At 37.8% G+C, this 25,552-nt stretch overlaps 1 protein-coding gene across 1 annotated transcript in view; it reads left to right on the forward strand.

Moving 5' to 3' along the window:
• PLOD2 (procollagen-lysine, 2-oxoglutarate 5-dioxygenase 2) overlaps positions 1-25,552 on the forward strand; it is a 125,185-nt gene that overhangs the window by 33,737 nt on the left and 65,896 nt on the right. Inside the window, exons 2-3 of the mRNA XM_010858135.1 lie at positions 19,940-20,031; positions 23,396-23,532. Of these exons, the coding sequence (XP_010856437.1) occupies positions 19,940-20,031; positions 23,396-23,532 (229 nt within the window). The remainder of the gene's footprint in view (positions 1-19,939; positions 20,032-23,395; positions 23,533-25,552) is intronic.

Consider the following 25,552-nt stretch of genomic DNA (forward strand, 5'->3'; position numbering starts at 1 on the left):
TATGCTATCTAGGTTGGTCATAACTTTTCTTCCAAGGAGTAAGCATCTTTTAATTTCATGGCTGCAGTAGCAACAGTAGCAGCAGTCATAGCTGTAATAGTAATAGTATTGATATTTTAGCAACTTTTAGCAATGTCGTCCTTGTACTCAAAATCCTCTAGTAGCTTCCCATTGCATTTGGAGGAGAAGTCAGAATCTCTGAAATGCCCTTCTGGGCCCTGCACAACCTAGCCACTCTGATTTCTATACGCATCTCATTTTCTCCCTTGCTTAGTCTCCTCTGTGTTCTGTGGTGTACTCCCCGCCCCCTTCCCTCCAAGGGCATATGAGACCTGAAACTGGCTCATTCAGATTCTTCGTATTTGTTCTTTCCTCTCACTGGAAAGCACACACCCAGATATCTGCAGGGCTAACTACTCCTTCTACTTCACACCACTTTCTTGCTGACACTTGACTATGCTATTCCAAATGCCAGCAATTTAAGCTGTTTGTCTTTAGCCCTGTAAGTTAGAAGAAATTATTTTCTGTTTTGGTTTTTGCTCCTCTGCATTAGAATTTCTCTTGTATCCACTCTGGAATCTTCAAACTCTGAAGAGTGTCTGGCATATAGCAGGCATACAATAATATTTATTGAAGGAGTGATGAAATTTTGGCACTTTAACAATGTTAATTCTCTGTTCAGACCCTTCAGGGACATTCCTGTCTCTTACAGCTCAGTGTCCCTGGCCATGGCCTTTGTGGTTTTCCACATCCTGGCTGATGGTTGGTCTCTCTCACTGCTAAGTTGTGATTTGCAATTTAGCCATTTCTTGTCATTCTGGATACTGAAAACACTATTATTTCCTCCTCATTTCTGACTATCTTCATCTTATCCCATCTTTGAGGCCCGCCTGAAATTTTTTTCTTTGGTGGCACTACCCGCAGCTACTCTTGACTTCTTTCTTCATTGTTTTATATCATTGGGCTGTTGTCTAGAATTAGAGATACATAGATATGTATGTTTACTGGCATACCTAGAATATAGTTCTTATAACGTGATCCATGTTCAGCATTATCAGAATCTCCTGGTGCTGATGCTTGGTGCACAGAATTTATTTCCAAATCTCTCCTAGAATATGACAAATGAAAAATTCTGGGGATATGATCCAGAAATTTATATTTTAATAAGGCTTTGTGTATTTCTGATACAAGCTGATGCTTGAGAACCACTGGACGAGAGATTAGCATGATGGACTGGACTGGAAGTGTCTGGATTAAGAATCCAGTTAAATTTTCAGAGTTTAGCAATCCCCAAAGAGGGAAGGAAACTCAAGTAGGTGTAGGAAGGCCAGAGGCAGAATGTTCTAAGAATGAGTAAACAAAATCTTTTCTTTGAAACATAGAAACTGGGAAATATGTCTACAGGATAAAGGACAGCCAGGGGAATGGAAATCTGTTAGCGAATGCAGAAGTCCATGATTCAGATTTTCTTCTTGTGGAGTTAATTTTGAACAGTAGAAGGTTAGCAGAGAACTTGGAAGTTGTAGCATTAGCTTTGGGCAAATCTTAAGACTGGTAAGCCATGCTAAGACCAAGGTAGCACATGGCCTTTCCTGGATAGTAAACACTTGGGGTACCAGCTCTGAGCCTGGGATATTTTGACAGGAGCTAAAGTTGAGGAAGAAGATACAAAACCAGACTCAAGTCATCTTTTGAAATAATATATTATGATGGGTATCTGAGCACTGGTGGGAAAAGTGAGCAGAAAACTCAATTACTAAGGAAAGAAACATGTCTCTGCAGAAGAGCTTGGCATGCAGGAACCTGAGGACTGAGAATAGCTTGGTGTGAACTCTCGGCACGAGGTTAAATGGCCTCAGGGGCAATGTGTAGAGGCCTGCGGAGGGGGCCTGATTATTGTAGAAACCATGACAGCCAACACATTGTGTCAACATATAAAATTAAACATTTTGCTTGAAGACGGGTGATATACATTATACACTTTCTGTCTCTTTATTGCCCGAATGATAATAGACTGAAATCAAACACTGAAAAATAATTGCTCTTTGTGTATTCTTGTGTGTTAAGTTGCTTTGGTCACGTCTAACTCTTTGCAACCCGGTGGACTGAAGCCCACCAGGCTTCTCTGTCTGTGGGGATTCTCCAGGCAAGAATACTGGAGTGGGTTGCCATGTCTTTCTCTAGGGCATGATCCTGACCCAGGGAGTGAACCCAAGCCTCTTACATCTCCTGCATTGGCTGGTGGTTTCTTACCACTATTGCTACCTGGGAATCCCAACTTACTCTTTATGAGGACTTATTTTAATCACATATGTGTGTTCACTATATGATACCAATCTTTTAAAATTTTTTTCCTTAATTTCCAACTGGAATTAAACTACTTCAAGCACCAGGAGAATATAAACACATGTTCAGAAAGACCTTTGGCTTCCTGTTAAAATGGACCTACATACGCATTATAATGGGCACTAAACTCAGAATAGTTAACATGTTCAAGGTTTTGTAAATATATTGTTTTGAATGATGTAAAATGGTAAAGGGTCATTTAGGTAGATTTCCTCTGTTGTTGTCCTTCAGACATTCTAAGTCCCATGTTGAGGTGCACACTTATCCACAAAACACCATCCCCACTCCATGGAATTAACCTGGATCTGAATGTGGTGCAGGGGTTTGGATTTGATTTGAGGCTGTTCTGGGAGGTTGGCCATCTCAAGGTCCTGAGGTTAATCATCCACAGACTTGTTCTTTTACCATATGACCTAGTTTAGAATTCAAGGAAGTTACTCTTCAAAACTGAAAGAAGAAATACGGAGGAGGGAATATCAAACACGTAGACAACAGGGAGCTGATTAGGTCAGAGATAATTCCATCTTAGGTGAGATTTTGTCAGTGTGGCAGATGGGAACACATAGAGAACCTTTTATGTGGGGATTTATAGCCAATTGTTATAAAGCCAGTTTTACTTAGAAAAAACAAATTATGGGACAGAATTATGTTCCTGTTACTTTTGGTGTTTCCGGTATTTGTATACTTTGTGACATTCTTTTTTTTTTTTTTTTTTTACTCTCTTTAAATAATCACAAATCACCTTCCAATCGTAGTTGACATAAGAAGTATTTCTCTTTAAAACATTAATGTATTGATTGGATGTAGGTTTTAATAATTCAGAATGGAACCCACAGAATTCCTTGTTTGGAATAATGCTAGAGAAAACCTCAACAGATTCATCTTGTGGTCAGGTTTAACTTCAACCATATGATGAGAGAAAAAATATGAAAAAGTGATACTATAAAAAATGGAAGAAAATATGGAAAATTATTTTGTAATTATAATATGTGGAAAGACTTTCTAAAATATAATACAAACCTAGAAAAGTAAGTGTTAATGGCTGATAAAAACAGTGTAGTAGGAGAAGAGATTTTGCCTGGCAGAAATCAGAGTCAAAACAAAGGTCAAATGATAAATAGTACATGAGAGGAGTCCTGGGTGTTCATTGGAAGTACTGATGTTGAAGCTGAAACTCTAATACTTTGGCCACCTGATGCAAAGAGCTGACTCATTGGAAAAGACCCTGATGCTGGGAAAGATTGAGGGCAGAAGGAGAAGGGGAAGACAGAGGATGAAATTGTTGGATGGCATCATTAACTCAATGGACATGGGTTTAGGTGGATTCAGGAGTTGGTGATGGACAGGGAGGCCTGGTGTGCTGTGGTTCATGGGGTCGCAAAGAGTCGTACATGACTGAGCGACTGAACTGAACTGAAATGGGAGAAAATTTTTAAAATTTATTCTACAGATACAATCTTACATGTATGAAATTACTTATGTACATCATTATCAATTGCAGCTTTTTTAGTACAGTATTAGATTGGAAATAATATCTGCCATTAGTATGTTATAATCACATTATGGTTCATTCATATGATGGAATACTCTGCTGCTAGATTCCATTTGAAAATATCTCAAAGATATGTAAAGGTTTTTAAAATGATGAAAAAAATTAATTGCAAAAATAGCAAGAAAATGACAAAATGGCAGTAAGAACATGTCTATCAATAATTATCTGAATGTAAGTGGATTAAATTCTCCAATCTAAATATGTAAAGTGGCTGAATAGTTTAACCAAAAAAGACTAAGAATTAACTACATGTTGCCTACAAGAGACTCATGTAGATATAAAGAAACACACAAACCAAAAGTAAAGGGATAGAAAAATATATTCCGTGTAAATGGAAACCAAAAGAAAAACTGGAGTAGCTGTACTTACATTAGACAATGTAGGCTTTAACACACGGACTATAATAAGAGACAGAAAAGATTCTACATGATGATAAATGGGGGAGTCAACAAAAAGATACATCATTTGTACTCAATATAGGAGCACCTAAATATGTGAAGCAAATATTAATGGACATAAAGGGAGAAATAAACAGTAATACAATAAGAGTAGGAGACTTTAATACCCTGTTTAATCAATGGTTAGATTATCTAGACTGAAAAATCAATAAGGAAACATCAACCTTAAATTCCATGTTAGATCAGATATTTATAGAAAATTCCATCTAAAAGCAACAGAATGCACATTCTTATGAAGTGCATATGGGACATTTTCCAAGACAGGTCATGTGTTAGGTCACAAGACAAATCTTAATTCATTTGTTGTTGTTCAGTTGCCCAGTTGTGCCTAACTGTTTGTGACCCCGTGGACTGCAGCACGCCAGGCTGTCCTTCCCTCACATCTCCCGGAGTTTGCCCAGGTTCATGTTTATTGTATCATTGTAGAAGGAGAAGAGGGTGTCAGAGGATGAGATGGCTGAACGGCATCACTGATGCAATAATACATTTAAGAGTATTCAAATCATATCAAACATCTTTTCCAACCACAATGGTATTAAGGTAGAAATTAATTGCATGAAGAAAAATGGAAAATTCACAAGTATGTAGAGATTAAACAACATGTTATTGAACAAGCAATGAGTCTAAGAAGAAATCAAAAGAGAAAATACACCTTGAGACGCAAATAGAAATGTACTATTTAAGAGTCTTTCTACTAACTTGGAGCTTCATTTGTTCTCTGCTTCTGGTTCTTTGAGTTGTAAAGTTAGGTTGTTATTTGAGACTTTGCTTGATTCTTGAGGTTGGCATTTAGCACTATGAGCTTCCTTCTTAGAACTGCTTCTTCTGTCTAATGGGCTAATTCAGTTTCCTAGTAATCTTTTAAAGTTAGTTTATTTTTTAAACTATGATTTTATTATTTATTTATTTTTGGTTGCGCTGGGTCTTCATTGCTTTGTGCCACCTTTCTCTAGTTGCAGTGAGTAGGAGTTACTCTTGCAGTGTGGGAGCACCTCACTGTGGTGGCTTTTCTTGTGGAGCCTGGGCTCTAGGCCTGCCGGCTTCAGTTGCAGCTGGTGGGCTCAGTAATTGTGGCACAGGGCTTAGTTGCTCCCTGGCATATGGAATCTTCCTGGACCAGGAATTGAGCCTGTGTCCCCTGCTTTGGCTGGCGGATTCTTATCCACTGTGCCCCAGGGATGTCCTCCTGGTAATCTCTTACATGACAGCTTCAACTGGTTAGCCAGCGTGAGGAACTAGCAAGTTGTGGGCTAGTATTCTGAACTGCCAAAATACAGTAGATGCCATAAAACTCTCAAGGCAGGTGAGGAGGAGCTGCTGTACAGATTAATTGTGTTCATTTTATGCTATATGGGTACAGTGGGAAATGCCCTTCTTTAAAATTATGTAATTCTAATGTGTTCATGGCAACGTGGAATGAGAGAAGCAAATGTTTCAGTGCACTTGAAGATGATGAATGAAAATTGGGTCTTTTGTTTCCTTTTCAGCCCTGCCACACTTTATCAGGTCTGCTTTTAATTTTGCATCCCAGATTGATTTATTCTCATTCCTTTAGCTTAGGCAAGATTCTTTAAAAAGATTTTTTGTTTGTTTTCCATTATAGGGAAGTGGGGTTCATCTTGGCTTAGGCACCTCACCCTTACAACTTCGTCTCAGATGGACCACAAGTGCATCTCAGGGTGGCTCTGACCTTGGACAACTGTTTTGTTTTTGTTTTGTTCAATTGTAGGTGAATTAGCAGGAATCTATTATCTCAGTCCCTGCTGTTTCGTTCTGGTAATTAACTTTATTATTGATACCCTTTGATTATGAGTCTAGGAGACATTTTTAGTGCCTACGCAAAACATGGAATAAAGAGCAGTAGATCAGATTGTATCAAATGCAATAATCTGTTTGAACAAACTACACAACCTTGGAGAAGGCAATGGCATCCCACTCCAGTACTCTTGCCTGGAAAATCCCATGGATGGAGGAGCCTGGTAGGCTTCAGTCCATGGGGTCACTAAGAGTCAGACAAGACTGAGCAACTTCACTTTCACTATTCACTTTCATGCATTGGAGAAGGAAATGGCAACCCACTCCAGTGTTCTTGCCTGGAAAATCCCAGGGATGGGGAGCCTGGTGGGCTGCCATCTATGGGGCCACACAGAGTTGGACACGACTGAAGCGACTTAGCAGCAGCACACAACCTTGAGACCAGATTTCTGGCAGGCAGTTCATAGTCTCTGCTGAAGTATTTGGCCAGCAGATGGGTTACACCATCACACTCAAAGGAGGTTCTCATTACCAGTGTCTTTCTTTTTTGGAGTTTGCTGTAACCTTTAAACCATTGGAATTCAACAGATTGGAGCTGCTGTGTCTGTGAAGAGGGCCGATCCTTTTTCCTTTGACATTAAAATTACATTCAAGGTATACATTTCCTAACTTTTGAAGAGATCAATTGTGTTCTCCAAGTCATAAATTCTGGAATATGATTTAGTATTAATTTTATAAATACTTGTAAAGATAGGAAACATTGCCTTTTCCAAGACAGTCCATTCATTCTGGGTGCTTTTTTAGAAACAAACGTTTAAATTTCTATTGGAGTGTAGCCTATTAACAGTGTTGTGATAGTTTCAGCTGAAACAGCAAAGGAACTCAGCCATACATATACATGTAACCATTCTTCCACAAACTCCCCTCCCATCCAGGCTACTAAAAACATTCTGGGTACTTTTAACTGTACTTCATATTTAATATGACCTGAATATTTGTGTCCACTCAAAATTTGCATGTTGAAATCCTAATCTACAAACATGGGACCTTTGGAAGATGCTTAAGTCATGAGGGTAGAGTCACAATGACTTTGATTAGGGTTTTTATAAGGGTTCTGAAGATACCCCAGCCCCTTTCATCATGTTAAAATTATGAAGACACTTATAGTATGAGATATTTGATCCTATTTGTGAGAAAGATATTCATTTGGCTTATATAATACAGTTCTCATGGATGAAAGTGTTTCATCAAATAGGCATGTTTACTAGTCAATGGGTATGTAACTACAATGGCCTGAACATTTGTGTCCCCCTCAAATTCATATGTTGAAATTCTCACCTCCACTATCCAAGGACGATAGTATTAGCAGGTGAGGACTTCGGGAAAGACTTGGGTCATGAGGGTAGAGCCGTCATGAATGGGATTCGTTTTCTTATAAAAGAGACTCCATAGGGACTTCCCTGGTGGTCCAGTGGCTAAGCTCCACGCTGCCAGTGCAGGGGGCCTGGGTTCAATCCCTGGTCAGGGAACTAGATCCCACATGCTGCCACTAAGAGTTTGTATGCCTTAACTAAGACCTGGGTGAAGCCAAATAAGTAAATATTTAATAAGAGAGAGAGAGACCCCAGAGGGTCCCTAGGCCCCTCCTCATGTGAGGACATGGAGAAAAGGCTCTGGCTATGAACTGAGACGAGAGGTACTTCTGAGGAGTGGAGATTGTCTTAGTGCACTTTGACCTTCTGGTGACCAGGGCCTCTGGAAGTCTTAATCTGATCCTGTTTCACTCGATATATGGTGTTGATCTTCTGATTCCAGAAGAGTTTATCCTAACTTAATGTTCTCGGGGACCATTTGTCATCCAGTCTGTTGCACATAACTAGCAGTACTTACCCTCTGTAGTCCCACTACCCATACTGCTAGGGTGACCAACTCAGCCTGGACTTTTCAAGTGTTAAAACAGAAAGCCCTGTGTTCTGGGAACCTTTTTAGCCCTGAACAGACTGGGATGGTTGGTTATCCTACATGCTATCCTTCCCCCACTACCCCCCCAGCTCATCTCATTTGCCTTATGTCTGTGTGTTGTCCAGAGTAGGGCTTCATATGTGGCTCAATGGTAAAGAATCTGCCTGCCAAGGCATGAGATGTAGGAGATGCGGGTTCAATCCCTGGGTCGGGGAGATCCCCTAGAGTAGGAAGTGACAACCTGCTCTAGTATTCTTGCCTGGAATATTCCATGGAGAGAGGAGCCTGGAAGTCTGCAGTCCATGGGGCTGAAAAGAGTTGGGCATGACTTAGTGACTGAGAACATTGTCCAGAGTGGGCTGTGGAACTTAGGCATCCATCTAAATACTAACGTGTGAAGATGTTCCCTATGTAGCATTAATGCTTGAAAGTTATTTGTTTCTTCAAGCCTTTCCTCTCTCCCCTTTTTCCTACAGAAATACTAAGGACTCCTCTGATGTCTCTTTGACATATCCTTTTTAGGTTTTTTTCCTCATTGAAATTGTGGTGTGAATTGCTTTTGAGGAATTTTGGTCTCTTGAGTTTCTTTCAACAATTCCACAAAGTAAAATGTGTTTCCTTGCCACCTGGACTCCATGATTTCAGTTTGTCATAGTGTTTAAGTGACTCAGTGCTTAAAAAAAAGCAACAAAATTGTGTAACGAGACCTAGAAAAGCCACTTTTTTTAGTAATTAAGAATCATCAATTCCAGTCCTAGGCTGATTACCACCAGTTGCAGGTTCTTGGACAAGTCTGATTTTCTCTTCAGGTCTTGGTTTCCTTCCCTATAAAAAAAGTGGATTTTGCTAGAGTAAACTCTGGGATCACAGTTTATGTTAAAATGAAATGATTCTCATATGTATACCTATGTTGATGTTTGACAGAAAACAACAAAATTCTGTAAAACAATTATCCTTCACTTAAAAAAAAATGAAATGATTCTCAACCAGTAGAGAAGCAGGGTGTGATTGTCTTATCTATTAAATATTTCCTTTATGGAGTCTATTTGGAGTCTTTTCTGTATCTCTCTAGCCTGGCCTCTGAACCCAGAATCTAATAGTCAGGTATCAGATATATAATCAGTTAGGCCCATAGTGCCTCTTTCAGATGAAGACTTGCTGCCTGTAGCTAGAAGCATAATGGGTAAGCTCTCCCCAAGACAATTCCCAGGCTCCCCAGTTCAGTAGGAGGACTCAGATGATTCAGCATATCGTCATATTGATAGCTATGACTGTTTACATTGAAAGAATACCAAGCAAAGTCAGCAAAGGGAAAAGGCACATAGGCAAAGTCCAGGGAAACCAGACACAGCTTCCAAGAGTCTTTTCTCAGGGGAGTCACCAGCAACTAGTGACTACACATGTGATAAGTTATTTATAGGAATCGCTTGTTAGAGACTTAGTTAGAGACTTGTTAGAGACTTAGGTTTTTATTCAGGGCTGGTCACAGAGGCAACTTCTGTATCACAATTCCCAACTCCTAGAAGGAAAGCTGGTGTTCAGCATAGATACCTTGTTTGTACAATTCAGATACAATGAGCTGTTCTTATCTGGGAATGATGAAAATCGTCTACAAAGTCAGCTTTCCAGATGCCAGTTGGGGATCAACACAGCAAAGTAAGATTGAAGTCTTAGGCTTGCTGTGTTATCTCTTCTGTACATGTAATAAAACAAATTTTGCTTCCAGTCTCTTGACCTCTCACCACCAAGTGAGGCACATGAAACCCTGGAAAGAAATGGACTGTGAGAAATAACTGAAATTCTACTTTCTGCTATGCTGGTAACTTGGGTGACATTGGCTAAGTTAAGCTATTTAACCTTAGTTTTTTCATCTGTGAATTGGATATGATAATACAAACTACACAGGGATTCTGCCAGGAACAAATTATTTTGTACATCCAAACAATCTGCTTGCAATGTGGTAGACCCAGGTTCAATCCCTGGGTCGGGAAGATCCCCCTGGAGAAGGAAATGGCAAACCACTCCAGTATTCTTGCCTAAAGAGTTCCATGGACAGAGGAGCCTGGCAGGCTACACTCCATAGGGTTGAAAACAGTCAGACATGACTGAAGGGACTTAACATGCACACATGCACAGATAAAATATAACATCCATTGTTCCTGAATCTGTTCATTCAACAAAATATTTATTAAGAATCGACTGCATGCTAAACAGTATGATAGGCCCTGGAGGTATCGGGCTGAGCAAAAAACATCCTGCCTTTTTGGAATTTACAGTCTAGTTGGGGAAAGAGACTCTAATCTCAAATAATAACTGTACAAATTAATATAAAATTATAGTTTGTCATAAAGTGCTCCAAAAGAGAGGTAGAGAATGCAGTGGGAATATATAATGGGCATTGACCTGCTTGAGTAGGTCAGAGAAGATTCCCCTGAGAAAATGGCATATATATATATATTTATATTTATATTTATATATATAAGAATCTCAATGAGTTGAATAGGCAGTGGCTACTTCAAGAGATCAGAGGAGACATTAGGTAAAGGCTTTGCATCCACAATTATCTTCAGTGTGGGAGGGAGCAGGCCATTGTTGGAGAACAGAAAAAAGGCCTGCAGTTGGAGGAGAGAGAGCAAAATGGAGAATAAGATCAGAGAGGATAGAGATAGTCAAGAACTTTGAGGTAATGGAGCTTGGTCACCCTTCTAAGAGCAATGGAAAGTAATTTAAGGATGTTTAGCAATGGGGTGACGTGGTTAGATATCTAAGGGTTTTGAAAAGGTAAGTCTGCCTTGTAGAGATATGATTGGAGTGGGTGTAGTGGGGTTTAGGAGGGTGTTGTGGAAAAGGACTAGTCATAACTTGAGTAAACTTGCTTGGAGACGGAGAGAAATGAAAAGACTTGAGAAGGTGTATGTACAGTTTCTATATTACTTTAATAAACAACTTCCACTTGAACTGTTTTTACATAGATTTTTTTCCCCATTACAGTTGCTATCCACCCCCAGCCCTTATCAGTAAGGGATACATTCTAAGAACCCTAGTGGATGCCTGAAACTGGATAGTCCCAAACCCTATATGTACTGTTTTTTCCTATACATATTACATATCTATGATGAAGTTTAATTTATAGATTAGGCACAGTAAGAGATTACCAACAATAATTAATAATAGAATAGTTATAACAATATAATAAAGGTTACGTGAATGTGATCTTTCAAAATATCTTATTTATAAACAATGCCTTTTCCATATTAATAAGGACTTATCATGCATTGTGGCTGTGTCTTTTACAGTTTGAAGTGAGAAAGTTAATCTAGCATGCATTTCTTTTTCTTTCTTCAAAATTTCACAGATAGAGGATTTGTTCTTAGTGTAGACCTTAGAAACCTCAGCTTTTTTTTTTCCTTATTAAGTCAGAACTTTCACCTTTTCATTTAAAGTAAGCACTTTATGGCTGTCTTTGGTGTATTTGAATTGCCAGCATTACTAGTCTTATGCTTTGACTTATGGCCAAGTCACCCTTATGGCCCCAAAGTACAAGTCAAGTAAGGGTGACTTGAAGACAAGCACTGTGGTACTGTGACAGTGCATCTGATAGCTGAGACAATTACTAAGTGACTAACTGATGAGTACACTGGACAGGGGAATGATTCAGGTCATGGTGGGAGAGAGCAGGATGGCAGGAGATTTTACCACGGTACTGTGAAGTGAAATATTTTCTGCCATATTGATGAGCAAGAAATGTCACAGCTATCAGCAATTCCAGCCCTCCAAATGTGAATGAGAGCTCCCAAAAGGGAACACAATGCCTGTGATCCTGCAGATGCTGTCACCCCCCATGGTAATTGATGAGAAGCTGGAGGGAGGTGATGCAAGAAGCTGCCATCCATCATATCTGCCACCCCTTAAGGTGAACAAGGAATCAAGGACATAAACAATCAAGAAACAAGATTTGGCCCTAGATCGCTGAGGTGCATAGGAAAGGAATGAATTCAGTGAGCCGAGAGGATTGCCTCTTTCATACACAGAGAAATGCTAGATACCTTAGCTCGATATCTGGTTTTCCTTATCTAACAATAATATTTGATGTTCAGACTGTCTATCTCTTTTGCTGAAAACTTGTATATAGCCTGATTCCCCACCCTGCCTCCTTGGAGCATACTCTCAGGGCTACAGTCTCCCAGGCCTGGAGTCCTTAACATTCCCACCAAATTCTCTGCTTTCAGGTTGTAACTGATTTTTTAGTCAATTCTACTCAGAATGGTGTACAGTTTAACAACTTATGAATTATTTATTTTGAGAATTTTCCATTTAATATTTTCAAACCATGATTGACCCATGGGTGACAGAAACCATGGATAAAGGGACAGTGCTATACCAGTATGATGAAATCTTGAAAGTTGAAAGACATTTGTAGGGATGTGGATGGACCTAGAGACTGTCATACATAGTGAAATAAGTCAGAAAGAGGAAAACAAATATTGTATATGTGGAATCTAGAAAAATGGTATAGATGAACTAATTTGCTAAATAGAAGTAGAGACCCAGACATGGAAAACAAACCTATGGACAAGAAGGGGGAAAGAGAGGGGTGGGATGAATTGAGAGATTGGGATTGACATATATACACGATTATATATAAAAATAGGTAACTGATGATAATCGAGTGGAGGTGAAGGAATTCTAGCTGAGCTATTTCAAATCCTAAAAGATGATGCTGTGAAAGTGCTACACTCAATATGCCAACAAATTTGAAAAACTCAGCAGTGTCCACAGGACTGGAAAAGGTCAGTTTCATTCCAGTCACAATGAAGGGCAATGCCAAAGAATGCTCAAACTGCTGCACAATTGCACTCGTTTCATGTGCTAGCAAGGTAATGCTCAAAATCCTTCAAGCTAGGCTTCAACAGCACGTGAACTGAGAACTTCCAGATGTACAATCTGGATTTAGAAAAGGCAGAGGAACCAGCGGCCAAATTGCCAACATCTGTTGAATCATAGAAAATGCAAAAGAATTCCAGAAAACATCTACTTCTGCTTAACTGACTATGCTAAAGCCTTTGAATATGTGGATCACAACAAACTGTGGAAAATTCTTAAAGAGATGAGAACACCAGACCACCTTACCTGAGGTCAAGAAGCAATAGTTAGAACCAGACATTGAACAATGGACTGGTTCAAAATTGGAAAAGAAGTATGTCAAGGCCGTATATTGTCAAGCTGTTTGTTTAACTTATATGCAGAGTACATCATGCAAAATGCTAGGCTGCATAAAGCACAACCTGGAATCAAGATTGCAGGGAGAAATATCAATAACCTCAGATATACAGATGATATCACCCTTATGGCAGAAACTAAGAGGAACTAAATTGCTTCTTGATGAAGGTGCAAAAATAGAGTGAAAAAGCTGGCTTAAAACTCAACATTCCAAAAGCTAAGATCATGGCATCCAGTCCCATCACTTCATAGCAAATAGATGGGGAAACAATGGAAGTAGTGACAATTTTCTTGGGCTCCAAAATCACTGCAGACGGTAACTGCAGCCTTGAAAGTAAAAGATGCTCACTGCCTGAAGGAAAAGTTATAACCAACCTAGACAGCATATTAAAAAGCAGAAACATTACTTTGCTGGCCTATGTCCATATAGTCAAAGCAATGGTTTTTCCACTAGTCATATATGGATGTGAGAATTGGACCATAAAGAAGGCTGTGTGCTGAAAAATTGAAGCTTTTGAACTGTGGTATTGGAGAAGACTTTTGAGAGTTCCTTGGACAGCAAGGAGCTCAAACCAGTTAATCCTAAAGGAAATGAACCCTGAATATTCATTTGAAGGACTGCTGCTGAAGCTGAAGCTCCAATATTTTAGCCAGCTGTTATGAAGAGCTGACTCATTAGAAAAGACCCTGACACAGGAAAAGATTGAAGGCAGGAGGAGAAGGGGACAACAGAGGACAAGATGGTTGAATGGCATCATTGACTGAATGATGATGGACAAGAGTTTGAGCAAACTCCGGGAGATGATGAAGAAAAGGGAAGCCTGGTGTGCTACAGTCCATGGGGCTCAAAGAATCTGACAGGCCTGAGCCACTGAACAACAACAACAAATGAGAATCTACTCTATAGTTCAGGGAACTCTACTCAGTGCTCTGTGGTGTCTGATTCACTTTGCTGTACTTTAGAAAGTAACACAACATTGTAAGTAACTGTACTTCAATAAAAATTAATTAATAATAAAAAAGACAGTTCTTGAATAAATAACTGATAGAGATGGAGATTGAGTTATATAACTTGCTGAGATTTGCATTTCAACTACAACCTCCCTTACATATTTATCTTTTGAGGAGAAAAAGTAAGATACTGTCTAACACATATGTAGTATCATCCACTTTGTATATATTAACTCATTAACCATCTCAGCAAGCCTATCAGGTACTATTATTACATATATATTATAAGTGAGAAACATGAGACACAGAGTTTAAGTAATTGACCAATTTCAAACAAGTAATAAGTAGTAGGTCTGAGACTGGAATCCATATAGTTTGTTGTCAGATCCATATGGCCAGCCACAGTGACAAACTATAATGTTTAGGCCAAATCTGGCCCATAACTGTTTCTATGCAGCCAACCAGAAAACCTAGAAAAAAATTTTTTTTAATTTTAGAAATGTTTTAAAGAAGAAAGAAAAAAAAAAAGAGAATCGTGACAGATTGAATATAGACTACAAAGCCTAAAATATTTACTATTTGAACTTTTACAGTGAAAGTTTGCTGGCTCTTATGGTAACCATTCCTAGAAAATGTGTTCCTTGAATAGAAAGTTGAGCACCACTGAATTTTATAGATGAAAGATACTTCTTTCATAAAATGAGTTATAGCAGAGTAAGGGCAATGTACTCACAGCTCCTTCTTGGGTAGAATTTTTTTTTTTTTTTTAAATTTTTGCAAATTTAAAATTAAGACTGAGTGTAGAGAAAGTTTCTTGGAAGGATAGGAAATTTATCCCTCTGAGTAAGATCAAAGGTAGCTGGGCTGGTGCTGAGTTACTGAATGTGCTGCCTGTCATTAAGACAATGAATTTCAGCTGGATTTATGGGCTGATCGAAGAATCATTTGGAGACAGGACATATTAGCCAAAAACTTCCTATTTTAAAGCTATGATTTGTTTTTGGAAAGAAAATTTAGATCAGCACTAAAAATTGATAAATTCTGTTATTAAGTCAACATCTAGAGAAAAAACATGACTTTAACAATGCGTTTTTCTCTGAGAGTTGTAAATTCATTAAGAGAGAACATAGTGTGGTTTTTGTTTGTTTGTTTTTGCCTTTCTAAATAAATTGCCTTGATTTTTGGAGAGGTTGTGTTATTCATCTAAATTTTTCTAGAGAGCTAACTATTAAGCCACTAAAATATTTATTAAACCTTACTATAGTGCTAGGCATTTTGGTGGACTTTGTACATATGATTATAGAAGGATTTTTTTTTTTTTTTTGGCTCTGATGTGATTTTCATTTGATAAATGGTTCTCATCAACCACACTCTATTGATGCATTACATGTTTCTTGCTCATGGTAACTGCATTACTCCACTTTCTGACAGAGTCAGACCGTGGCTCTAGAGGTTATATTTGGCCAGAGTTGGGCTTATCTTTATCACATTCTTAGACTGGTTTTGTTAGTGGCTGATGGGTGCCCATTTTTCAAGCTCATTTTCTCAACATCTCACTTGATCCTTTTGGTTGTTGTGGGTGGATTGGGTAAGGTACTAATTATAAGTTGTTTAAATTATAATATTCTTTGTTTAGAAAATTTCTTCTGTCTATTCCATTTTTCCTTTTCAGACTGTTAAAACAAGTTTTATATTGAATATTTTTCAGATTGGAATATTATGGATTATGCTTTTTAATTGTAGGAATTTCCAAACATATGTAAATTGATTCAGTTTTAACCATTATCATATGTGGGCAATCTTGTTTAATTTTTTATCTTCCTCCTCCATTGCCTCCTATTTACCCCGAAGAATTTTAAAACAGATCACAAACACCATATCCTTTCATTGGGTAATACTTGAGTATTTGTCTCTAAATTATAAAGTGAAAAGTGAAGTCGCTCAGTCCTGTCCGACTCTGTGCGAACCCATAGTCGGCCTCCCACCAGGCTCCCCATCCCTGGGATTCTCCAGGCAAGAACACTGGAGTGGGTTGCCATTTCCTTCTCCAATGCATGAAAGTGAAAAGTGAAAGTGAAGTTGCTTAGTCGTGTCCGACTCTTAGCAACTTCATGGACTGCAGCCTACCAGGCTCCTCCGTCCATGGGATTTTCCAGGCAAGAGTACTAAATTATAAGGACCCTTTAAAAAATATCAGCACCATTATTAGCATGCTAAAAATGAGTAATATTTTCTTAATATTAACAAATATAAGTTAGTGTTCAAATTGCCCTAATTTTCTCACAGATACCTTATTGGCAGTCGATTTTTCACATCAGGACCCTAATAAAGGCAGTGATGTATGTTTGGTTGCATTGTCTCTTAATTCTGGTGGGATATAGTATGCTAGTTTCCCTCTCCTCTTTTTCTCTTTTGACATTGATTTTGGAGATCAGTTGATCTTCTGTCCTAATACTTCTGGTAAACTTGTGGTATGAATTTTACTGGAATCTGAATTATGTGTTAAATGTATGTTAAAGTTTTTAACAAGAATATGTCATAAGACGGTGGGCAAGTTGAACTGTTGAACTACTGGCTGGCAAGAACTTGTGAGTGGTACATGTCAGCCCTTTTTTCTTTTACTTCCTAGTTGAGTAAGATTTATTTTCCTCACAGTTATGATACTAATAGCAGGTAAGAAGAAACAAACATTTGTATGTAATGTTATTGAATAGACCTTTCTTTGATGAAATTACTTATTACTTGGTTTTACTTTTTTATAATTAGCAGTAATAGTGAAACAACAGGAGTCCTTATTTGGCATAGGATTGCCAGACACAGTCAGGCTGCATATTTTTAGTTTTGCCTTCTGAGTCATTAGATTAGGTAATATTTCTGTCTGTCTGAGGGTCTGGCCAACATTACTTTCCTATTGAGGATGGTGAAATCCTTGCTGTTAATTTTGTGCTGAAAATTTAAGTATAAAAATCCATCTAGGCAAAATCTGTAAACCTATAGCTAATAATCTGATTTTTGTAGAAAAAGCTAGTAAAGAAAGCTGTCTTTAAATATAGTCATTTTATGACAGTGAAAAGTACTTAAAAAGTATTTCCTTTACTCTTATGAAATAGAATCTAGTATTCTTTTATTCAAAATTTATTGTGAATGATAATATGTCAAGTTTTCTTAATTGATTAAGCCCTGTTTGAAACTTTACAAATGAAATTTTGTTTTTTAAAAAAGAATAATTTATTGAAAAAGTGCTTTTAATTTATTAGAAAAGTGCTGACAGCTTTATTGAAAATGACTTTTATTTTTGCTTGAATATCTGTTTCTCATAATGGTGGAAGTTATGTGAGAAATACACATTTCTAGAAAAATATATAAAAATGTTAATATTTATCTTCATGGTAATGTTTTCCTTTTTGTTGATTGACTTGCTTGAATTGATTTCTTTATGTGTGTTACACTTACTTATATTTTATTTTCAAAATTTGATGATTACCTTGGATCTTATGAAATAAGATTTTTAATAGATTGTTAGCTGGAATTAAGATTGCCAGGAGAAATATCAATAACCTCAGATATGCAGATGACACCACCCTTATGGCAGAAAGTGAAGAGGAACTCAAAAGCCTCTTGATGAAAGTGGAGAGTGAAAAAGTTGGCTTAAACTCAACATTCAGAAAACGAAGATCATGGCATCCGGTCCCATCACTTCATGGGAAATAGATAGTGAAACAGTGGAAACAGTGTCAGACTTTATTTACTGGGGCTCGAAAATCACTGCAGATGGTGACTGCAGCCATGAAATTAAAAGATGCTTATTCCTTGGAAGAAAAGTTATGACCAACCTAGATAGCATAGCATATTGAAAAGCAGAGACATTACTTTGCCAACAAAGGTCCGTCTAGTCAAGGCTATGGTTTTTCCAGTGGTCATGTATGGATGTGAGAGTTGGACTGTGAAGAAAGCTGAGCGCCGAAAAACTGATGCTTTTGAACTGTGGTGCTGGAGAAGACTCTTGAGAGTCCCTTGGACTGCAAGGAGATCCAACCAGTCCATTCTAAATGAGATCAGTCCTGGGATTTCTTTGGAAGGAATGATACTAAAGCTGAAACTCCAGTACTTGGGCCACCTCATGCGAAGAATTGACTCATTGGAAAAGACCCTGATGCTGGGAGGGATTGGGGGCAGGAGGAGAAGGGGATGACAGAGGATGAGATGGCTGGATGGCATCACTGACTCGATGGACATGAGTCTGAGTGAACTCCGGGAGTTGGTGATGGACAGGGAGGCCTGGCGTGCTGTGATCCATGGGGTCGCAAAGAGTCGGACACGACTGAGCGACTGAACTGTACTGAACTAAACTGATAATACATTAATGCTATGTATTTCATTTTCAATCGTTGTTTATTGTTTAGGAGATACTTAACGCTGTACATTTTTTCTTATTGATAACAGTAATTGAGAGTCAAATGACATAACTCAGTGCTTGCTGCTGCTGCTAAGTTGTTTCAGTCCTGTCTGACTCTGTGTGACCCCATAGATGGCAGCCTACCACGCTCCCCCATCCCTGGGATTCTCCAGGCAAGAACACTGGAGTGGGTTGCCATTTCCTTTTCCAATTCATGAAAGTGAAAAGTGAAAGTGAAGTCTCTCAGTCATTTCAGACTCTTAGTGACCCCATGGTCTGCAGCCTACCAGGCTTCTCCATCCATGGGATTTTCCAGGCAAGAGTACTAGAGTAGGGTGCCATTGCCTTCTCCGAACTCAGTGCTTAGAATGTCAAAAAGACATTTTGCTTTCTTAGTCCACTGGTCCTCTCATACCCTAAGGTTTAAAAAAGAAAATGCTCTAGCACCTTTGGCGTTTTCTGATGTGTTTGTTTCTTTTTTGCGTTTGCCCAACATGTCTTTTTCTGATAAGCATTTTTCCTTAATAGCTTCTATAGGTAATTTGAGATGACTCCTTAAATCTGTTTTCTTCTATTAAGAAGAGATGTTTTGTTAGATTGAAAATAATAATCCATTATAAAATGATGACTCAAAGCTGTGTATTTACTAGGGCAGTGTTGATTTTGGTTTTTATTCTTTAATGAAAAAATAAAACATTGAAGGTGATATAAATATGGATTTTATAGACTTCACATTTACAAACATTCTTTGATAGGAAAAATATTAAGATTCTGTTTCTAAGTATTTTTTCCCAATTTGTCATAATTTATTTGAAAAAGTTAGGATTAATCTCATGATTGGATCTTTTTGTTTTGTATGTGTGCTTTGAGGAATGTAATGTCCTTCTGAACCTAACTGATGTTTGTAATTCATCAGCAATGATTTATAGGTGACAATGAAGCTGGTTGATTAGATAATATGTAGGAGAGTTGGTCTTTACAGATAAAACCTTGTGCAATTTTGGAAGTGTTTCTCTTAGTGCTGAAATCGTCCATTGAGGGCATGCTTTATCTTAAATATTAACGTACTTTCTTACCATTAAAATAATTCATTATTTGACAGTCTGTCATTTGGTAGTAATATAGCCAATTTTAATTGCCTAGTTTTTCAACAGCTCTTTGTTTACTCTCATGTAGACTGACAAACCAAAACATTCCCATGGGTTTAATGAGGTCTCTAATCACTATAGTGATCTCTGTAAAGTGTGAGTAGTTAGCCTCTTGGTAAACTGTCTTATGTTATTCCCTCTGTCTTTGCAGATAAATTATTAGTCATAACTGTAGCAACAAAAGAAAGTGATGGATTCCATCGATTTATGCAATCAGCCAAATACTTCAATTATACTGTGAAGGTATGGTATATCTTTTAATTCATGGAGATTTTAGACTGTGTGCCTGAAGTACGTTTTTCATAGTGAAAACAATAACAATAGCAACATGATCTATAATCCACAGGAGGGAGATGAAATTTGATTACATAATTGCTGTTAGTTTACACTTACTAGATTGTTTTAAAGATAGGTTTCGGCCTTGTTAATACTCTGCCACTCAGACGATAATTTCCTAGTATTTGCTAATGTTTTGTAAAAACATGTTTTATATAACAACAGAAGGATATTTAGAAGGATATATATACATATATATTGGAGAAGGCAATGGCAACCCACTCCAGTACTCTTGCCTGGAAAATCCCATGGATGGAGGAGCCTGGTAGGCTGCAGTCCATGGGTCGCTAAGAGTCAGATATGACTGAGCGACTTCACTTTCACTTTTCACTTTCATGCATTGGAGAAGGAAATGGCAACCCACTCCAGTGTTCTTGCCTGGAGAATCCCAGGGACAGGGGAGCCTGGTGGGCTGCCATCTACGGGGTTGCACAGAGTCGGACATGACTGAAGTGACTTAGCGTATATATATATTTGTTTTAAGGAGTTTTGTATGGGTATAACATAATTAAGATTTGATAGTAATTTTTTTCAATATGAAGATTTTTTTTTTTGTAGTGGGTTTATCTACCTTGGTATATTTCTTCATTTAGGAGAACTGGAAACATTATTGTGAAGCAGATACTTTTTCTGTTCCATTATTGGGAGGTACTTTTCTTGTTTTTTGTTTGTTTTAGAGGAATTTAGTAACATTATAAAAGGGCTTTATAACATCTCTAGGAGAATATCTTATTGATAAACGGTCAGAAGAAATGGGAAATTTGGTAGGACTAGTAAACTGAGCTAGGAAAGACCTGCTTTGTTTTTTTAAAGTTATTTATTTTTTAATAGAAATGAGGCTTTATCAGCTAAGTCTTTTCCACATATAGAGGAGAAGAGAGAGATATCCCAAGGTAGGAAAACAAACAAATGAATTTAATACATTTACACAACAAAACAGTAAAACTTAAAAAAGCAAGGAGAGAGAGATTGCTTTTTGCTTAGGAAAAAAGTGAGCTGTTCTAGTATATATTATAATGCACAAAAAAGATAATATTTGCTACATAACTGCTAGAAGACTAGGTACACATGTTAATGTAAAACAACTGTTAAAAGAAGCTGACTTTGCTAAAGAAACAGATCTAGGTGTTTAATATAGGATAAAGGAGAAATACATTAGAGAAGTTTGTTAGGATACAGAGGAAATACTGTAGTATTTCCTACATGGAAATGGAGAAAAATTATGGTAAAATAATTCTGAAATCCAATGAAGGACATCGTAAGGGTTCAGAATGGGGAGAGTGTGGAATATTTCTTATGTGTGAGACACTGTTAGGACCTTTATACATGGCATGCTGTTGATTCATTATATAAACCATGTAAGGTAGATATTACTTCACTTATGAGTGAGGAAACTTGCCCCAGGGCATGTAACTTTAAGGGGTCAAATCTTGGACCCCAGCACCCTTTCTCTAACTCTGGAGGTTTTGATCCTCCTGTTGCCTTTCCATTATATGATTCTGAAGATGGACCCTAGACCACCAACATCAGCATCAGCTGGGAAATAGGAATGAGGTTTCTTAGGCTTCTCCTCACCTTCTGAATCAGACTGGGAGTTGGGCCCAGCAATCTGTTTTAAGAAACCCTCTATGTGATTCTGATGCATACTAAAGTCTGTCACACTGATGGAGTGGAAAGAAAGTAAGACTAGAGCTTAATCAACACAGCACTACACAGAGTAGGTGCTCAGATATTTAGGCCCAGTATTACTGTAGTATTGGAGAAGTCTAAAGGGGTTGTGGAACAGAAGTATAACAAATGTTAGGGCCAGAGGAAGCCACTTTTTAGGTCAAGAACTAATGTTCTAATAGACTAGCCCCAATATGAATCCAAATTCCCATACCAGTGTTTCTTTCTCCCTTCAATATAAGTAGTGAGGAAGTGCTAACTAGGGATCTGAGGCTGGGAGTCCCACAAGCTCTACCAGCCAGGCTTGTATTTGGCTCAATGGTAAGTAAATTTAAAATTAATATTTATTTTCTAAACTACTTTTATATTTTTCTTTTGTATTCTTCATTTGATTCCCTCTGAATTCACAGGTCTTTTAGTACAGTGGCCCCCAACCCCCAGGCCACAGACTGGTACCAGTCTATGGCCTGTTAGGAACCTGGCTGCATAGCAGGAGGTGAGCGCGGGAAGCTTCATCTATATTTTCAGCCACTCATCGCTCACGTTACTACCTGAGCACCACCTCCTGTCATCAGCAGCAGCATTAGATTCTTGTAGGAGAGCATGAACTGTGAACATGTGAGATACCTTGGTTGCATGCTCTTATGAGAATTTAAAACCTGATGATCTGAGGTGGAGCTATGACAGTAATGCTAGTGAGGGGAGTGGCTGTAAATACAGATTATATATCTTATTCTATATCACAATATAAAAACCATCCCCAACCCCGGTCCATGGGAAAATTGTTTTCGATGAAACTGGTCTTAGGTGCCAAAATGGTTGGGGACCACTGTGTTAGCAGATCCTTGTTTCAGGAGCTTCAGACTTTGTTTTGATGAAACTAAGGTCCAAGATGTGTCTGTGGCAGAGGGGCTCATAGATTTGTTTCCTGCTTCTTCACAGCCTGGTGCATCAGCAGGCACACAATTCAGGAGGCAACTGCTGAGGCTGAGCAAACAGAACGCAGGATGACTGTAGGCTTAGCTCTGAGTAATTGTGCTTAGGTGATTTCTTGCACTGATAAATAATTAAACTTTTGAGGGAAACATAAGCTTAAGATTCTTAAGGTAGGGAAGATGGCATTTGACCTGATGCCCTCTGTGTTTCTTGGGATGACTGATTTGTTTTCAGCAGGGAAACAGATCAAGGGCCCCATCCAGGATTCACTGAGCTTCCAGGGCTCCCCCTTGTTCATCAGACAGATTTCCTGCCAGATTGAAAAGTAATCTGGAAGGTTTCTTCATTTTCTTTCCTTTTCATTTCAGTCTGAATAAAGAGAAATAAGATGTGAGAAATACTTTCTGTGGCTTCCCTTACCAATCCCCAACTTCCTTGGATTAGTGTCTTCTTTTGAAATGTTAAAATTGAGAATGACATTTTATGGGGTGGATAACATTAAAGAATTATGACCTGATCTAGGCATCAAGTTTTTTTCTGTCTAGCATCATGAGCATTTAAAGAGTGATGCTATGTTATATTGTACAAGCTGTTGGTGACTTCCAGTGTTTATAACACTTCATAACCTGAGTTTTGCCCGGGGATAAAATGTTGATTTGATTTATAGGTCCTTGGTCAAGGAGAAGAGTGGAGAGGTGGTGATGGAATTAATACAATCGGAGGGGGCCAAAAAGTGAGATTGATGAAAGAAATCATGGAACATTATGCCAATCAGGAGGATCTGGTTGTCTTGTTTACTGAATGGTAAGAGAAAAAACCCGTGGCTTTTTTTTTTTTTTTTGTCAATTGGTGCCATCCTTTTGGAAGACACTTTTTTTGTTGTTTTTAATTTAAAATTAAAAAAAAAAAATGTTTGGCTGTGCTAGGTCTTAGTTGCAGCGCACAGATTCTTCATTGCAATGCATGGGCTTCTCTTTATTTGCAGTTCATGGGCTTACTTGCCCTGGGGGCATGTGGGATCTTAGTCCTCTGATGAAGGATCTAATCCATGTCCCCTGTATTGGACGGTGGATTCTTAACCATCAGGCTGTCAGTGAAGTCCCGAACATGTGGCTTTCTAAGTCTGTACTAAATTATTTTAAAAGAGTTGAAATTCACACTTGCAGAATATATATTGAATTATTTTATTCACAATGAATCATTGTTTTAAAAAGTAGATATTATTCATAATTATAAAACCATGGTCTGACATATTTAATTAACATGATCAAATTTGATGAGTTATCATAAATACCAATGGGAAGACAGGGTATAGGCTAAAATTTTTGTGAAAGTCATGTCTTAACCCTGATTTGAGATAGAATAAAGATCATATTGAACCTTTATATTGAGAGAGTAACTCAGTGGGTTCTGGTTGTCCAGGAGGAAATACATCATGTAAGGTATAAGTGAAAAATTAAAAAAAAAACATGTTTAATAAGAAAGAAAAATCTTTCTAATATGTAAATATCTTTTCTTGTACTAAATGTGAAGTGTCTGCTGTGTTTCCTTATCTTCTTCTTAGGTATTTAATAATGTCAGTTTGTCATGAAGCAGTATTGGTAGACACCTTTTTTTCTACCATTTTCCCTACATTCTTTTTTATTTTTTGGTTATCATTTTAAATCTCCTTGCATTTTCCTCTTTAAGTTAGGGAAGTTTCTATATCTTTCCCTCAATTTGAAAGTCCAAAACCACAAATTATTACAGATGAAAGTAAGAACAGTGCTTTTTATATAAATTTTAAATAAAGGCAGAAATTTTGAATTGAAAATAGACATACTGGAGTTCTGATGCCATCAACACTTACAAATTTTGAAAGGTTCATATATGTGCATCTTTAGAATTTCCCTATTGTCTCCCAGGAAAAAATAAAGTTCTGCTTATAGTTACTTATTCTTGCAACATGAGATTGATGGTTAGCTTGTGTACCAAGAAGTTTTCTACAAAATCTATTATATATATAATCTATTTTATATATAATCGATTATATGTATAATCATATATATATATATATATATATAACCCTTAGGAAAATGGAGCAGGATGTTCATACTAACCGTATTAAACATTGAGTATGTTTGGTTTAAAATTACCAGCCATTTTGGTCAGCTTGAATTTGCCACATGTACGTTTTGATTTGGACTTGAAGGCAAATTCTGCTTGTAAAAGTTACCACATATGAGCCAGTAGTGGTTTTGGGTTCCCAAACCTCTTTCTGCATTTTAGGAAGAACTCCTTTTCCTCACCCTTTGCTCCTTTATCAGACTACCCTTCCCATTTAAGGGAGCCCCCTATTTAAGATTTAAGCTTGGAAGAAACTGGTTTAGTAAGGGGCCAATTGATTTCTGATAAGACAAGGGACACTATGAGATATCTGAAGACTGCTTGAGGTTGCTTTTATTTATTTAGTTGATACTTTAAGACCCAGTATGACCAAAAGATAACAATAGCCTTTTAATGAAAGATCCAGTGTGTGTCAGGCACTATGTTTGGGATATATCAGTGAACTGAGGATAAAATTTCTTGACAACTGCCTCTGTGAAAAGAGCCAGCTAACTGAAATCATGCATGCCCATCTCCCCAAGTTCTAGTCAAAGAAGCAGCAGTAACATTTTCTCTTTCATGACTCACCATATCTGTCTTCCTGGAGAAACCTAGGGATGATGAGACAGTAACCAAGATAAGAAGGATGGACAATTGATACCACTTTAGAGCTCTTTTCTTTTATTTATTTTTTCCTTAAAAGACAGTACCCTTTAAAAAATATTGTGGGCAAGTGATC

This window comes from Bison bison, unplaced genomic scaffold, assembly GCF_000754665.1.
Source record: "Bison bison bison isolate TAMUID 2011002044 unplaced genomic scaffold, Bison_UMD1.0 scf7180017864384, whole genome shotgun sequence".
Lineage (NCBI taxonomy): Eukaryota > Metazoa > Chordata > Mammalia > Artiodactyla > Bovidae > Bison > Bison bison.